The sequence below is a fragment of the Nelumbo lutea genome, chromosome 6, assembly GCF_056320005.1.
Source record: "Nelumbo lutea isolate HS-2025 chromosome 6, American lotus-T2T, whole genome shotgun sequence".
In the NCBI taxonomy this organism is placed as follows: domain Eukaryota; kingdom Viridiplantae; phylum Streptophyta; class Magnoliopsida; order Proteales; family Nelumbonaceae; genus Nelumbo; species Nelumbo lutea.
Genome location: NC_142689.1, coordinates 40,544,011 through 40,561,486, shown reverse-complemented (window position 1 = coordinate 40,561,486; position 17,476 = coordinate 40,544,011). Strand labels below are relative to the sequence as shown.

The window sequence follows — 17,476 nt, the reverse complement described above, 5'->3', positions numbered from 1 at the left end:
AATATTCCCTAAAGTACAATGATGTGCTTCGAAACATAAGCCTAGTAAATTTATTAGGGCAAAAAATAATAGTAGAAAATGCAATATTTTTTTCATGCTATTGGTTTAGGTTGTTGTTCATGAAAGATTGAAGAAAATAAATTGTAGTATTTTTTATAGATTATATTTAACTTGTGCAAGAATTATTATTGATTTTACAAAGATTGGATGGAATAAAAACAAAAATAGAGAAAAGAAAACATGGTATCTAAAGTTGATTATCAAGGAATTTTATTTAAAAGAAACCATGAATCATAGACATCGTATTTGGAAACTAAATCACAATATGGCATCTTGACTAAAAAAATGTTAGTAACTAACAACAACCAAAATAGAATGAAAATACATGAGAAACAATGGGATAGAGAGAATAGGGGCATTACCTCAAGTTTGAAACAAACACATTCTTGGATTTCATACAGATCTACACAAACGAGGTGAAAATGTCAGATTTGGAAAACCATGTGTATTTGAAAGTTTTACAAAGGAAAATCATACATAGGGCAACCACAAAGAACAACAAAAACCCTAGTGCAACCAAATCTCATCAATGGCTTAAAATGAATGAAAAAATGAAAAAAAAGGACATGGATACATGTTCATGAAGAATGGGGTTTCAATTCGACAAAACCTTTGTCAAAGACAATAAAAGCAACAACTAAGCTTCCATATTAAGGGGAAAAAATGAAGATAGGGAAGAAGGAATAATGGACCAAAAAACCATAAAAGGGTAAAATAGAATCGTCAAAGTAAGTTGTTCATGGATCTTGTCTTACCTTTCAAAGAGATGGACAAAGAAGCTGTAGAAGATATGGCCACTGGGATGCACTTACAAGGTAGATGAGACTGCCAAGTTCTTGATTTAAAAAAGCTTGATAAATTTTCTCATACGTGTCTTAGCCTTCTCTTTTCCCTTTGGGGTCGCATTGTTTTGGTGCGATCTTGCTCACTTGTTTTTTGGATCCTACATCCCCCTCATTTCTCATCCCAAAACATTGTATATCAACAAACAAACACAGGAAAAGGGAATCATTTAAGAATATTCCTCTTTTCCCATGCCATTCCCAACAATCAAACAGACCTTACCTAATTTTCCATATGTTTTTTTTATTTTCTCTAACCAAACAAGGAAAAATTAATTTCCCTTATTTTTAATTGATTAACCAAATAATGGATAGAGAAATTTTTCCTTTTTCCTTTCTTTCCCTTCCCCTTATTTCCTTCAAACCAAACATAGCCGAAAGGACAATATATTTAATCACTCATCACACTTTCATTGCATATGAGGGTTTATTTACTCAGTTGTTTTGATTGATCAAAAACCACACGAGTGGGCCTGGGCCATTTGTCTAGACTTAGAACTTGATCAAGATCCTAGAACCCAAATGAGATAGGCATAGGCAATGGTATGAAATACGAATTGGGACTTGCTCCTCACACCAGCCATATAGCCACATCCCACTATGAATTGGGAACATCACCCATGAATAATAAGATAGGACTTAGGAGTGAGGAGATGTATGTTCCCAATGTGTGGTTGGGACAAGTTTAGATCTCCCACCCACTAGATCTCTACCCACCTCTACCACATAGCTTCATAGTCACACATGGAGAGCATCATGCACGAGGTGATGTTGGACAGGAGATCTGGAGTGGTTGGCACATGCCATAAGGTCGGTGTGAGGAGCATTATGAGAAGCAAATTCGGGCAACACAGGAATGGAATCTGCTCTTCACACAGGGGCGCCTCATAGGCACATCCACCGTGCATGTGCATTGGGAACATCCCGTGAATAATATATTTCCGATGCATGATAGGATGTGCGTGTGAGGTTGGTGTGAGGCGCCCTGCGTGAGTAGCAGATCCGGTCTCGACGACACAACTTACATTCCCAATTCGTTCGCTGGAAAAGGAAAAGAGCGGGAAAATACCCGATTTTCCAGGGTTAAAGCTTCGCATCGGCATTGTTCATTCTTCGATCCTCGGCTTTCTTCTTCTTTGTCAGGTGCACACAATCTTCTCTTCAACTCTCTTTTCTTCTTCTTTTTATTTTGAAATGCGGATTAGGGTTGCTTTTTTTTTCTCTTTATATCAACATTCTACTTGGTCTAAGACTCTGGTACGTGAAAAATTATTGCAGAACTGGCACATCAACTGTTTGTTAATTTTCCCGCTAAGATATCCATGGTTCATGATTTATAATGTTATACTTTTTTTTTTTTTTTTAAACCCGCACAAATTTACTAATCTCCCTTTCCGCGACTTCTTGTTTAGATTTGTCTATGGAGTTATGATTGGTCTGCACTTTTTATTCCGGATGCTTGATTAGTTTAGTAACTTAAAAGCTTCAATTTCTATTCTGAATGGATGATCTTTGTCGTTATTTTCTGCCTCTTTATATTTGATATCAAAATTTCAATTCTGCTTCTTTTTTGGTTACGTTTATTACTTCACATTTTGTTTCTAAGCACCCAGTCCAAACAACACAGATTGAGAACTTTTTGAAGAAATGGGTAAAGAGGGAACCCCACAAATTACCAAGAGAACGACCAGATCCTCCTCTTCCACTGCAGATTCCAGTAATGCAATTGCAACAAAAACAGTAAATGCTCCCCGTCCTCTGTCGATAATCAGTGATCTCACATTTGGAGAAGAGCCAATGAGCTTGGATGCTCTACTTTCTAGTTTTCCCGGTAGACGACTTCAGATTCTTGAGCTTTTGCAGTTGATAGGTCCCCTGAATTCTCCCATGTTTCCTCTTTTCATCTATGGTGGTGCTTCTACTGGGAAAAGCAGCGTCGTTCTTCAAGTTTTCAAGCATCTCAACCGACCTTTTGTTTATTCAAGCTGTCGTACTTGTTACAGTCCACGTATCTTGTTTGAATCCATGTTAAATCAGTTGTTGCTTCATAGGAGGAATGCAGACAATGGTTATTCCAGCATGAAACGCTGTGAAAGGCCTGCTGATTTTGTTAACTTTCTTCGAGAAGCCTTGACTGATGTAGTAAATAATCTCAAGGAGCCTATAAAGAAAGCAAGCTCAAAGGAGTTGTTGAAACCAGGACATGGGAGGATGATTTATTTGATTTTTGATCATTTGGAACTTATCCAAGAGTGGGACAAGAGTTCTGGCATTATACTTTTGTTGTTCAACCTCTTTGATATCCTGAAGATGTCTGAAGTGGGTCTGATATTTATCAGCAATGTATCCCCTGATGCCTATTACTCAAATACTGGTCATGTAGAACCCATTCCTGTTTACTTTCCAGATTACACAGAAGGCAATCTATGTCAGATATTCATGAGAAACCAGGCAAATCCCAAGCTTTTTTCCTCTTTTCTTGAGTAAGTAAACTTGTTTTTTCATTACATTCATTCTTGACTCATTTATTTATTTTTTTAGTTTTTTTTTTTTTTCTTTTGGTATTGCTTCACTAATATGTCTATGTTCTTGCAGTGTTGTTCTAAGGCCTTTTTGTAGAATGACTAGACGGGTTGATGAACTATCCGCCGCGTTTCCATTACTATTTAAAAAATATTGCGAACCTTTAAGTGATTTAGGTCTTGCTCCAACTGAAGACATGAAGAGGAAACTGTTCAGTCACCTCCAACCCCACATAGCACCTTCTCTCAATGAGATATTCAGGGTTCAATATGAATCTCTTGTTGATGTCAAGGCCAAGGAGAAAGTCAGGAGGAAGGGTAATATAAGAAAATTGGGAATTGAGGATGCTCTAGATGAGATTGATTTCCACATGTCTATATCCGCAAAATATCTTCTTATTTCTGCATTTCTTGCTTCAAGAAACCCAGCTACACTTGATGCGGCGCTGTTTGATTCAATGGGGGGTTCTGATAATAGAAAGCGTAAGAGAAAGTAAGTGTTCAGTCTGACATCATACAACCTGATTGTTGTTTACTGATAATAGGTCCTGTATGGTTGTAAGTGTCATATATGTTCAACCCCAAGTCAGGGTTCATGGACAATGACTATGTCAACTAATACTTAATGTTTTTTAGGGATTTTATAATTATTTGATTTTTCTTAGTTGCCTTTGCTTTGGCACATATTCCATTATAAGATGACATCTGTATCTGTTGTAAATGCTGTACCTATGAGCTTTTATTGACCTGGGTATTGAAGGCATATGAACTTAGTATTCTGGAATTTTGGTGTTGGATGTAAAGATTTTGTTGGTGCTATTTGTTTGTAAAGTTGTTTGTTGCTCATCAAGCTTTTCTAATCTCTACATGACATCTTATTTCTACTTCAAATGGTTTGTTCTTAGGGCTTCTCAAACATCAATGGAGAAGAAGGAAAACACAGAGAATGCATTGCTTATGAGAGGACCTGGAACTTTCCCTTTGGAGAGGTTATTAGCCATATTTCAGTGTCTCACATCAGTGGGAGAAGGTTCACTTGAGGAAGGGCAGAGAGAAGATGGTGGAGTTATGGCAGAAGATGGGGATGTTGGACTTATGTCTGATGTTCTATTGCAATTATCTACCCTCTGCAATGCTAATTTCATAATGAAAGGTGGAACCTGCCCATTAGAAGGTTCTACTAGGTACCGATCTACTGTGAGTGAAGAAATGGCTTTGAAGGTGATTCTCTCATTCTCCCATGTTGAAGTATAACCAAAATTTTATCAGCTTCTCATTGTTGAAGTATAAACAAAATTTTGTGAACTTAAAAGGCTGAAAATCTTCACCTCCCTAACTGTATTTATTTAAAACTGGCTATAGGTTGCAAGGAGCTTGAGGTTCCCTTTATCGAAGTACTTGTACAGACGTTGATATGCAAGGTGGTTACAAATTGTGATGTGTTTTTATTAGGTTAACTTTCAATGTTTCACTCCACCCATTGTCTATCAAGAAAAAATGGAAAAGGTGATGTACACTGTCCTAATACCATATTGAATTGGATTTGTGCAGCATTCTTTGGTGCTTCACTGACTTTTGCCATTCTTGATTGAAGGTAGTGCCAATTGATGCTGGTTAACATACTGAAATGGTACTGTACTTAAACCTCTTATCACTAGTTATCGATGGGTAAACCACTTCATATCGATAATTATCATTTTTAGAAATCTTAGTTGTCTGGTTATGAGCACCTCTGAGATTGGATATCGGGCTGTCTCTAACTTGGTATTTTTTTTTATCAATCTCTAGCTTGCAGTTGATGTGATGGATATCACGAAGAAGGTAAAAGATGCCAACCTACCAAAGGGTAAGAAAATAAAAGATATTTGCTCATGTTAAACACATTCTTAGCAGAATGCCACACATTAGTCATTACTAGCAATAGGATGTAACAAGATGAAGTTAAACTGATTTTGACTCAAGAATATTGTCCCAAGAATACTTCAGTTGTGGCTTTTGATAGGGTGCAGTTGTAGAATAGGATTTGTATATTCAACCCCAAATAGATGGTTCTAGGGTTTGTTGAGCTGAGTTGAGCAAAATATTGCCCCAAAAATATATAAAAACAAAATGTTAGAAGTCTACGTGACTAAAGAATCAGCTGAAAAAGAAGAATAAGAAAGTATAGAAGGTTGAGCACTTTTTTGGGATATAAGCCAAAGTGAAAAATATTAAACTTGTGAAGGCACAAAATATATGTAACATAATTTTACTGGCATATTAAGCAATCTGATAATAATTCAGATCTTTTAAATTGATCAAATCAATCTACTTGTTTCCTGTATATCTTTCAATGAGTAGTGTAATATGATTATTAACTGAATAAGGTAGGGGAAAAAGGGCACCACCCCTAGGTACAAAACTTTACATGGTTATTTACAATATTTCACCCAATGTTGTACTTGGCCTTGGAGATCAGCCCCTAACTGATTTCTAAAATGGTCAAAAGGGAGCAACCATGGAACTCTTTTTAAAATTAGACTCTGATGTAATATTTGGTGTATGCCGCAAGGGGCATTTTGGTCTTTTTCTTCCTCTTTTAAGTTGTATGGTCGCCCTAGTATATATAATAAAAATACTGGCGCCGCCAGTATGAGTTTGAGTTTTCTCTCAATCCCTTTCTCTCTTCTCCCCTTCTCTTCTCCCTCTCTCCTCTTCGCCCACTGCTCTGTTGATTGGAACATGGTATCAGAGTAGGACAGTGCTTTGTAAATCATCTCCTGCAAGTCGAAACTCTTTCCTGCTCCTCTGGACTGAGAAGTGGAAGAGACGCACACGAACTCCATTTGAAGATTGTTTGTTCTTGTCCTGCCCTTGCTTCTTGGACTGCAACTGATTCATACGACACCCAGAGACCAGTGGATGACTGACTGAATCTCCCTAAGAGGTCGGTGTTCTCTTCCTGCGTTTTTTGTTGTTCTTGGGTTGGAAACTATAGAGACCCTGGACTGAATACAAGCAGAAGCTTAAACCACCTTTTTTTAGTTCTTGGTGTTGAAACCAAGAACTGATTAAGTTATTCTGCTTGACCGAATGATATAAAGGGAGTTTATCCCTCTTCGTGGGCATGAAGACCCAATAATCTTCATGTTTGAGGAATCTTGGTAGACCATAAGTGACCTAGTTCGACTGACAGAAGGTAGCAACCTCTTTAAATGTTTTTCGTAGTTCGTATTGCCTTAAGAAGACACCTCTTAGGCCGGCGAAAATCTGAGATAGCAAGGACTGTGCTCTGTTTTTTAGCAGTTTTTTTGTATTTACCTAGTTGGGTAAGGACTGTAATCAGTTTGTGTCTGCTGCCTTCACTTGGCTCCAATAATTGTGAAGAGTTTGCAACTTCAGAAACTACCTCACATCAAGGAGGGATGTTTGGTGGGTATGAGACCCTGCACTTTCCTATGACCATTACCCTCTTGGACGGCAGAAACTACTTAGCTTGGTCCAAGGAGATGCGACTGTACATCACTGCCAGGGGTAAGGTTGGATATATAACTGGTAAGACAAAGGAACCTAAAGCTGGTACTGCTGAGTATGATAAGTGGGACCAGGAAAATTGCATGATAATGTCTTGGCTCTTGACTTCAATGCTGCCTTCTGTCAAGCAAAATTTCATGTGGGCTGAGACAGCAAAAGGAATTTGGGATCAAGCCAAGGCAACATACTCAGAACAGAGACACTATGCATGGATTTATTAGCTGCAGGCTGAATCTTCAACATGCAAGCAAGGAGAGAAGAGTTTATCAGCCTACTACTTTGCTCTCACATCTGTCTGGAAGGAATTAGATTACTACCAAACCATTGAATGGGAAAGTTAGAAAGATGCCAAGGCCTACAAACAGTTGGTCTCCCAGCAATGGGTGTTTGCTTTCCTTCTTGGCCTTAACCCCATGTATGAGCCTATCCGGGTATAGATTTTGGGCAGCAAGGATCTCTCGTCTGTCCAAGAGGTGTATGCTTTAGTTCAGTCTGAGGAGAGTAGGAGGTCTGCTATGAATCCTCCTGAGGGGGAGACCATAGCTTTAGCCGTAAGAAGTAATACCAATTCAGCTAGGAAGGGGGGAAATCATAAAAAGGTGGATGATAAAGATAAATTGTGGTGCACTTACTGCCAAAAGTCTAGACACACCCGTGAGACATGTTGGGAACTGCATGGAAAACCGAAATGGGCACAAGAATTCAACAAGAAATCAACAACAGAATAGAACAAGAAGCCAAATCAGAAGTTCACCTTTGCCAATCTTGCCTCACATGAGTCTCCGGATTGTCCCTCTAGTTCAAATCCCAAGGAACATATTATCAGCTCCTTTTGTGACCATTTGGAGCAGTATGGTAGGGCTATCAGACAAACAGATTCTAGACTTGCACCTTCTACCTCATTTGCTTCTTCCTCAGGTAACTTAACCTCTGCTTTTCATGTGACTACTGATCCCCCGGAGTCTCTGTCGATTATTGACTCTGATGCCTCCAACCATATGACTGGTAAGTCAACTTTGTTTAAATCATATACCCTTCTATTTGAAAAAGATAAAGTGAGACTTGCTAATGGATCCTTCTCCTCCATTGCTGGTCAATGATCTATATGTTTACCTTTTGGTCTCTCATTACAAAATGTTTTGCATGTCCCAAAGATGCCTATTAATTTGTTATCCATCAGTAGCATTACACATGCTTTGAACTATTCAATAATTTTCCTTCCAAACTCTTGTGTTTTTTAGGATTTGGCTTCCGGGAGGACGATTGGTTGAGGGAGCATGGTCGATGGCCTCTATGTGCTAGAGAATAAAGTTGGTCTTACAGTTTTAGAGTCTTTGAATCAGTCTAGTAATAGTCAAATTTTTTTGTGGCACCATCGGTTGGGTCATGTCTTTTAAGTCTTTGAAGTACTTATTTCCAGATTTATTTAAGTCTATTTCTGTCAACGATTTTCAGTGTCGAGTGTGTCAACTAAGCAAGCATTGTAGAACCTTGTTTCTTTTACGTAATAAAATATCGAATTTTCCTTTCCATATTGTGTACTTTGATGTTTGGGGACCTGTGAATGTTCCAATTGAGAATGCCTATAAGTACTTTATTTCTTTTATTGATGACTTTTCACGATTCACTTGGGTGTACCCTATGCACTCATGAGAAGTTCCTAAGCTTGTGAAAGATTTTCAACGAATGGTCTACACCCAATTTCAAATAGAGATTTGGGTCTTTCAATCAGACAATGCCAAGGAATACTTTCATGGAGATCTCTCCAACTTCTTTACGTCTTGTGGATCTATTCACAGGAGCTCATGTGCAAGGACTCCCCAACAAAATGAGGTTGTAGAGAGAAAAATCCTTCACATCTTAGAAGTTGCTTGAAGACTCTTGTTGCATATGCAAGTATCAAAAAGATTTTGGTTGGATGCTGTTATGACTGCCACATATTATCAATAGGATGCCCTCTCGGTTGTTGGAATATAGGTTCTCTCACCAGCTCCTCTTCCCCAAGGCTCCATTGTTTCCCATACCCATGCGTGTCTTTGGGTGCCAGTACTTCATCCATGATCTCTTCCCTACCCAGGGTAAACTTGATCCTAAGGCTATTATGTGTGTTTTTCTTGGATATCCCCTTTTTCAAAAGGGTTATCGTTGTTTTGATCCAGTCTCAAGGAAATATTTTGTCTCTATGGATGTCTCATTCTTTGAAAATGTTCCCTTCTTTTCTGTTTTCCCCCAGGGGGAGAATCTTGGTGAGGAGAAATAGAAATAGACTCCAGTCTTGTTGCCTTCCCCACCTGACTCTCCTCCATTTCGTGTTTTTTGGAGACAACGTTATAAAAGTCAAGGCCAACAGAGTTCAATAGCCAAGGGACAGCCTGAGACTATGCAACAATGCCTTTGGACTGCTAGGAGCTAAATCAATGCCCTCACCCAAGTACTGTTATTCTTATTGAAACTCTTGAACCCATTGACATTGACACTTCAAATTGCGATCTAGACCTTCCTATTGCAAAAAGGAAGGGGGGTTAGATCGTGCACTACACACCATCCTATGGCTCAATTCTTATCCTTTGAAAATGTCTCACCTTTATTTCGTGCTTTTCTATCTAAAATTGATAATGTCGTAATTCCTAAAAGTGTCACAAATGCTCTCCTTTCTCTTAAGTGGACAGAGGCTATGAAGGAAGAAATCAATGCCCTCCACAAAAATGGCACATGGGAGCTAGTGGATCTTCCCGAGGGAAAGGAACCTATAGGGTGCAAATGGGGTGTTCTCTGTAAGACACAAGGCAAATGGCACAGTTGAGAGATACAAGGCTAGATTGGTTGTAAAGGGTTTTACACAAGTGTATGGTGTTGACTATGTTGAGACTTTTGTGCCTGTAGAAAAAATGAATTCTATTCGGGTTCTTATCTCTTTGGCGGCAAACCTTGATTGGGAGCTTCATCAACTAGACATTAAAAATGCCTTCTTGAATGGGGATTTGGAAGAGGAAGTATACATAACTAAACCTCTTGGTTTTTGTGCTAAGGGTAAAGAGCAAAAAGTGTGCAAATTAAAGAAGTCCTTATACGACCTAAAACAATTACCAAGGGCTTGGTTTAGCAGATTTCACCAGGTAGTTCAACAAATGAGGTTTAGGCAACGCCAATCTGATCACACGCTCTTTGTTAAGAAGGAACAAGGGAAAACAGTTTGTGGATGATATTGTCATTACCGGTGACTAGGTCTCAAAGATACAAAGGTTAAAAATGTTCCTAGCTACACAGTTTGAGGTGAAGGATATAAGTCCATTGCGCTACTTCCTTGGAATTGAAGTGGCTCGCTCCCAACAGGGCATCTTCATCTCTCAAATGAAGTACACCCTAGATCTCCTGAAAGATACAGGAAAACTTGGTGCCAAACCTGCCGACACTCCTATAGATGTGAATCATAAACTTGGGGATTGTGGTGGTGAACTTTTGGAGGATCCAAAGCAATACCAAAGGCTTGTGGGGAGACTGCACTATTTATCCATGACTAGGCCTGACATAGCATATGCTGTGGGGGTTCTCAGCCAGTTTATGCATGCTCCTCAGGTAGCATATCTGGAAGCGGTATACAGGGTACTAAGATATCTATTGTTCAAGAAACATGGGCATATGAGAGTTGAGATTTACATTGATGTTGATTGGGTTGGCTTGGTAGATGACAGGAAATCCACGAGTGGTTACTGTACCTTTGTAGGGGGAAATCTTGTTACTTGGAAGAGTAGGAAACAGAGTGTGGTTGCCCGATCCAATGCAAAGGCGGAATATAAGCCCATGTCACATGGAGTTGCAGAGCTATTGTGGATCAAGAACCTTTTAAGTGAATTGGGTTTCCAAGCTAAAGACCTATGTCACTCTATTGTGACAACAAAGCAACTGTCAACATTGTTGCAAATCCAGTTCTCCATGATAGAACCAAGCATATTGAAGTTGATAAGCATTTTATCAGAGAGAAGCTTGAGAAAGGAGAAGTTTGCACCCCTTACATCAGCTCAAAGGAACAACTTGCAGATGTCTTTACTAAGGGATTGAATTCCTTGCGCCATTATGATCTATGAGACAAGTTAGGGATGATTGACATCTATGCCCCAACTTGAGGGGGAGTGATGTAATATTTGGTGTATGCCACAAGGGGCATTTTGGTCTTTTTCTTCTTCTTTAAGTTGTACGGTCGCCCTAGTATATATAATAAAAATACTGGCACCGCCAGTATGAGTTTGAGTTTTCTCTCAATCTCTTTCTCTCTTCTCCCTTTCTCTTCTCCTTCTCTCCTCTTCGCCCACTGCTTTGTTGATTGGAACAGACTCCATTGTATCAACAATCTCTTCTCCCAAGTAATCCTCCATGGATGTACTGTTCGTGTCAAAATATCTGCATATTTCTTTCCATGTACATGCCCCAAAATAGTGCAAAGGGTAAGAGGTTTCTACAACATCCTTCAACCAGTTCTATTTTTTTAAAATTCCATTTAGAAAGAAGGGCTACATAAACTTGGGGGCAGATTTTTTATCAAAAAAAAAAAACTTGGTTGTAGCTTTAGAGAATCAGTCAGTCCTTTGATTGACTTCCCTAAAGATGTGGTTGTAGCTAACTTGGAATCCTTGATTGTGTACCATGTCATGTCAGTCACTAGTAAGGTTCTCTAAATTCTAAGGGGAAATAATCTTTCCGACAGACATCATCACAATTGTATTGTTATTGGTCTCTTTGCCATCATATATCCTTCTCCCAATGCCCAAGCTTCAACCACATCAATTGATGTTACTCCTGTAAATTCTGTTGAATGTGTCTGTATACCTTGTTGATCTCTACCGATGCACATGTTTATTGAAGCATCAAAGTTGATTTTTAGGTCATGAGTTTTTTTTCGTGGCTTTCATTTGATCAGCATTTGCTTATTTCCATTGACCCTATAATCATTCGCACTTGTGTATTCACTAAATCTAGTCAACATTTGCTTTTCTATATTGAATTATTATTGGAGTCTGGATTAGTTTGTTCTCAAGGTAATCTTATTTGATTAAAAAAAAGAGTACGCCTCATTCCTTGTCATAATCCCCATAGCAAGAAGGATGCTCATTCTTAGTAGTCAATCGTACTTCTCTGAACGTGTTCATCATTCTTCATGCTCCACCAATCAATTATTCCATTGTCAGATTCTCTAGGGCCTGGGAAACTCAAGCTCACTGCCTTCCAAACATATCTTCCTATCATGCATTTTATAAATATATGGGCATCTTCAATATCTCCACGTATTATCTTGCATTCTGGGTCAATGTTTGTGCCTTGATCTCATTTTTTTGATTTGGAATTTTTTGGTTATTAGTTGCCACAAGAAAATCTGTATGTTAGATAACATTTGAGGCCCCATATTTTTTAATGAATTTACTTGTCATTCTGTTCGGAAGAACTAACTGCTACTTCGTTAGCTGATTTTGTTGTAAATTTGCCCTTCATATCAGCACCCCACCATATCAATCTTCTCAGATACGGTAATTGGCATAGCTTTGATTTCATTAATTATATTTTGTAGGAACCGTTGTTCTACAGCCTATAATCTCCGTGGTTTTGTGGAGGGTCAATTACTTCATTTACTTTGAGATCTAGATTGATACCCCCACCGGCTCACCCCCCTGTTTTAGGGTTGGATTCATGTCAGTGGAGGTTCTCTAGAGATCCAATTATCAGTTCAGAAATTGATTCTCTCCTGTACCTATTTCCCATTGAAGACTATTGATCAAAAGTTTAAAACAGATCTCTACTTCCTAGTATGCGTCGCCGTGCCCAAGTTATTACCAGATTTCTTCTCAACTTCAAATAGACTAGTTCCATTTAACTATATTTTTCCTAATGTGGCAAAACACACAATTTCCAACGCCTGACCCATTGACCCCTTGATATCAAGTCAAATGATTGATTATGAGAATTTTGTTGAACACTGCACTCTATTGACCCCCTTGTTTCCTGTAGTTTTTTTGGTGGAAAAAACATTCATCAAGCAAACAGGAAACAATACAAAAAACACCACAGCATGACAGCACCAAAGAAAAAAATAAACAGCAACAGAAAAACACTACAGACGAGAAAAACCAGTGGTCTCTTTGCAGACTTAAAAGGACGGATTCCGACCTGCTTTAGCAACAGCATGGGTAGCACAGTTGGCGGAAGTTCTGATCTGCTACTGACGGAGCGCGCCTAACACCATTCTCACTGTGCATCGCAGCTGTCCGTTCGGAACATCTTTCCATGAATGATAACATCGTGTACGGGAGATGTTCTCAACGCACGGCTGCGATGAGCTATGAGATTGGTGTGAGACGCAATTTGTGAGGAGCAGATCCGATCTCTCACGAGGGATCAACTGTAATCCGATCAAATCATTTAAACTGTTCACTAGAAACATAAACCGAATAAACTCACTCACATCTAATATTTTATGACCCATAAATGAGCCCGGATCTGCTGATCACAACACATCGCTGACCGCAGAATCATTGCCACATTCTTCATTAATGGAAGATGCTTCCAATGTGCGCGACTGCGGTGTTGTAGTCAGCGGATTTAAACTCCCTATAAATAGACGTACTTGGCAGATTTTACCTAATAACATCATTAAGGCATGATAGGCATCCTAAAATGGGAAGTGGTGATGGCGATATTACATGTAGGGTCATTTACTAAAACATCTAGTTTTATGAATTTACTAAAATCTATCTACTTGTGTTTTACTAAAACATCTCCTAGTTTTATTAATCCATCTTCTATTAGGTGAAAGTGGAAATTGCAGTCTTAACCCTCACATCCATTCAAATAAATTAATTAAAAGAAACTAAAAACAAATGTGCCATTTTGCCCTAGTAAAACAGGGACAATCATTCTATTTTTCTCTATTTGGTCAATTTTGTTTTTTATACAAAAAAGTTAGGGGTACTTTTGGAATAAAAAACCATGGATCTATACCCTTAAACATAGGCCTCTAAATAGAGCGAATTCGAATTGAATCAGGCCATGTTCGAATTCGATTCCGATTACAAAATAATTGATTCGAATTCGATCGGATATTCAGAAATTCCAATCGAATTCGATTTCGATTAAAATATCGATCATCCAAATCGATTCGAATTTGATTGATTCTATAAATATTAAAAATCCTAAATCTAGAAATTAGATTACACAAGAAGAAACTCCTTTGTTGTGACCTATGAGTAAAAAAGAAAAAGCCTTAAAAGACTAGAATAAGAAAAAATAAAAAAGAGATATAAAGAAGTAATAGGGAAAGCTGAGATTTGAATGGAAGAAGTTAGAAGAACGCCATGAAACTCATTTTTCTTTGACGAAACCCGGTGCTCTTTCCTTTTTTTTTTTTCTCCTCTACCTCTGAATCTATAATTGCAAATTTAAAATAGTAAAAATATAAAATGATAACACGACTACGACCAAGGGAGAGGGATATGAGACAGACATGGGGAGAAACATAGTTGCAGGTTAGAAGATGGGGAGAAGAAAAGTTAGTAAAAGTGAAAGGTTGCGGGTTAAGAGAAGAGGAGAAGAAAAGTCTTGTGAAACAGTGAAAATAAATGGACTGTGGGGAGAGGCTCGATGAAGACAGAGGGATTATGCATGTCTCAATGAAAAAAAAATAATATAAAAATCAATTGAATGTTGAATCATTTATTGTTTTTGTTAGTTTTCTGAAAGGGTTGTACATCTTTAATTGTCTTGATAATACTCTTACACCTTCATATTTAATGTATATGACACCAAATCTTATATTATAATATATTTATATCTATTTTATATTATAATATATATTATATCTATTTTATATTATAATATATATTATATTTATATTTAATCGAATTTGAATATTTATTGAATCAAATCAACTTATATTCGAATTTGATTCGATAAATTAATCGGTATTGAATCTTAATTCGAATTTGACCATTAAATTAATCGAATAATCCGAATTTGATTCGTTTACATTGGATATCAAATTCAAAATTGGATACTCGAATACCGTTTACACCCCTACTTAAACACCTTCCACTCGGTTTAGCTATAAGATAATTATTGTTTATTTTATTTATCTTTCGCCGGAAATGGTTGAAAATTAAGAAAAAATCGATTTTAACTTTGCCTATTTATGGGAGTTTTACAAAACTCATTTATACGAGGGGAAAATCTATGATTCCGGAAAGACATGGTTCTTGAAAGGCTTCGACCAATCATAACTCAATGAATTTTGATGAAAACCTACTTGATTGGTTACCACCTTTATGATCCTAGTTGAGTAGTTGTAAGTTTTTCCGAACCCCTATATTTGATATAAAAAGATGAACTAAAGGCAATTAATCAATAACTTTTTTTAATTACAAAGTACAAAATGCTGAAAAGTAGGGATGGCAACGGTCAATGAGTAGGGTATTCATGAAAATTGCCCATCCCATTTCCAAACACGTTGAAGTACCCTTGATCCCAAACCCGTTTAATTTTGGGGTAATAGCATATAAGGGCAATTTTTGGTGTTTAATATCAATAAACCCCAAATAGGCAAAGGTGGCGGTCATTCCTCTATCGGTTGCCGTGCCACCTTTGTCTCCACCCATCTCCGGCAATGTTGTCAGAGGTGGAGGTGGCGGCGTTGGACAGAGAAACCACCAGCCCTGTCGCCACCATCTCTGCCTCCAGCCACCTCCGGCAACGTTGCCAGAGGCGGAGACGACGGATGGCGGATAGCAGCTCTAGTGGCAAGAAGAAGAAGATGAACAATATTTTTGCCCTTTATTGATATTATTTTTAAAAAGTTAGCTTATTTTTGTTTTTTTAAATATATTACTTTTATTGATATTAAACCCCAAAAGTTGCCCTTATACTAGAAACCCTTTAATTTTTCCTCCCAATTTTCAAAATTCGTCCTTTCCCAAATCTATTAAACCCGTCTCATACGATTATCATTTGGCTTAGTTAGTTCCATTTAAGTCTACTTTAAATCAGTCCTCTATAAAACTAAGATGTTGTTAGAAGGATTTGAACCTAGGTTGCTTACTTGAATCTTATTCTAACCATTAGACCATTGCATGATATCTTATTAAATTAGCAATGAAAAGCAACCATATTATATCTACAAATACTCAGGTTCGAGCCATAATCAATCATCTCTAAATGTTTTTGCCTCTATAATTTCAATTATCTATTTATGCTCAGTTTGGAAGGAGTACAAATACAAATATATATAGTGCAAATACATACAAAATACAAGATTTTGTACTTTATAAATTTGTATTTGTACTCCTTCCAAACTGAGCCTTAAGAGATTTTTTTGGACGAATTTTTTTTATTATGACATATTACAATTATTTATTAAACTTAGTTTATTTAAAATTTTTTACTTTTTACATGATCATTAATGAGATTTATAATATTAGTTTGTTAAATTATGCATAGGCAACGTTTCCTTGGGATATTTTGATAATTTACACTTACCTTTTTTATGGTAAAATTACACTTTATACATTTTCTTATGTATAGAATTATTAGAGTTGTAGATTTTATATAATTGAGTTATTATTTTTGTACCCATGTGTATCTTTTTTTTTTTTTTTGTCATATCCATGCATATCCTAAGTGTATAGATATGTTTCTTTAAATTGCATGTTCAATATTTTTTGCATTTTTTGATACTTAGAACCTTGCACCCGGTTTTACATCACACAAGTAAAAAGTGATAGCCCTCTTAAAGTATCAAGTAGAAATGGTGTGGTAGGCCAATAGGGGTTTAACGAAATTGTGGGCATATTTTTTAAACCGAGCAGGCCCTTTGGTTTTTTCATTGTTCCAAAATCAAAGCCAAACTGAATCAATCGGTTAATTGAGTGGTTCTATTTTCAGTTTTTTTTATATTTGTAATATAATATTATAAATATATTTATACTGGTTGGATTGATTAACGACTGGTTTTTCTTATAGGTTATCCAAAAATCAAATTGGTATCTTCAGCTTTTAAAAAAATACCAAACAAAATCGAACTGACCAGTTTGATTAATCGGATTTTTTGGTTTGTTTTCGTTGATTTGGTAGGTTTTTGGCATTGATATCGTTGCTTTAGAGATGTTTTCTGAGAAAATGGTGTTGTATGCGTGAGGGTCTGTTGCACCATTTTCTCAGAAAATGACTCATTTTTTTGTTTGGCATCGATGTTGCCACATAGGCTGTTTTTTGGGAAAACAACACTGATTTTGTTTAGTACTAGTGTTGTATAACTGTTTTCAGCATTGGTCTATATTATCCAACGCCCAAGATGATGTCACATTGATGCCACATTGACGTGAAATGCCACGTCATTGCACGGGCTGTTTTCTAAGAAAATATTGAATTGGACTTTTCTTTAAACCACACTTTCCATATTTTCAAGGTGTGGTCTAGAGTAATGTTTTTTTCTCAAAAAACGATGCCAAATAAAATGCCATTTTTTGAAGAACTTTTTCTAATGTGGCATCGATGTGGCACCAT

The 17,476-nt window shown here is 37.2% G+C and overlaps 1 protein-coding gene across 6 annotated transcripts; it reads left to right on the top strand.

Annotated features, from left to right (window-relative positions):
- Positions 1–1,664: 1,664 nt before the first annotated feature.
- Positions 1,665–12,735, top strand: ORC5 (origin recognition complex protein 5). 6 transcript variants are annotated; one of them, XR_016100334.1, is made up of 8 exons: positions 1,665–2,045; positions 2,530–3,385; positions 3,498–3,917; positions 4,330–4,645; positions 4,787–4,930; positions 5,019–5,054; positions 5,213–5,270; positions 12,498–12,735. XR_016100334.1 is itself a non-coding variant. In XM_088948320.1 (6 exons), exons 2-5 carry the CDS (start codon positions 2,550–2,552, stop codon positions 4,835–4,837), a joined length of 1,623 nt encoding a protein of 540 aa, XP_088804446.1. In that variant the 5' UTR covers positions 1,873–2,045; positions 2,530–2,549; the 3' UTR covers positions 4,838–4,845; positions 4,976–5,144. The 6 variants fall into 6 exon arrangements, 1 of the variants encoding a protein (XP_088804446.1); XR_016100337.1 differs by having other exon boundaries at positions 5,019–5,092; XR_016100336.1 differs by lacking the exon at positions 12,498–12,735 and adding an exon at positions 8,179–8,467.
- Positions 12,736–17,476: the final 4,741 nt, after the last annotated feature.

What these genes read in the sequence shown, in the direction of transcription:
- ORC5 (XM_088948320.1), top strand. Translation starts at nt 2,550, where the DNA reads ATGGGTAAAGAGGGAACCCCACAAATTACCAAGAGAACGACCAGATCC. An exon ending in CTTTTTTCCTCTTTTCTTGA is followed by an intron (nt 3,386 to 3,497) that starts GTAAGTAAACTT and finishes ATGTTCTTGCAG; the next exon opens with TGTTGTTCTAAGGCCTTTTT. An exon ending in AATAGAAAGCGTAAGAGAAA is followed by an intron (nt 3,918 to 4,329) that starts GTAAGTGTTCAG and finishes GTTTGTTCTTAG; the next exon opens with GGCTTCTCAAACATCAATGG.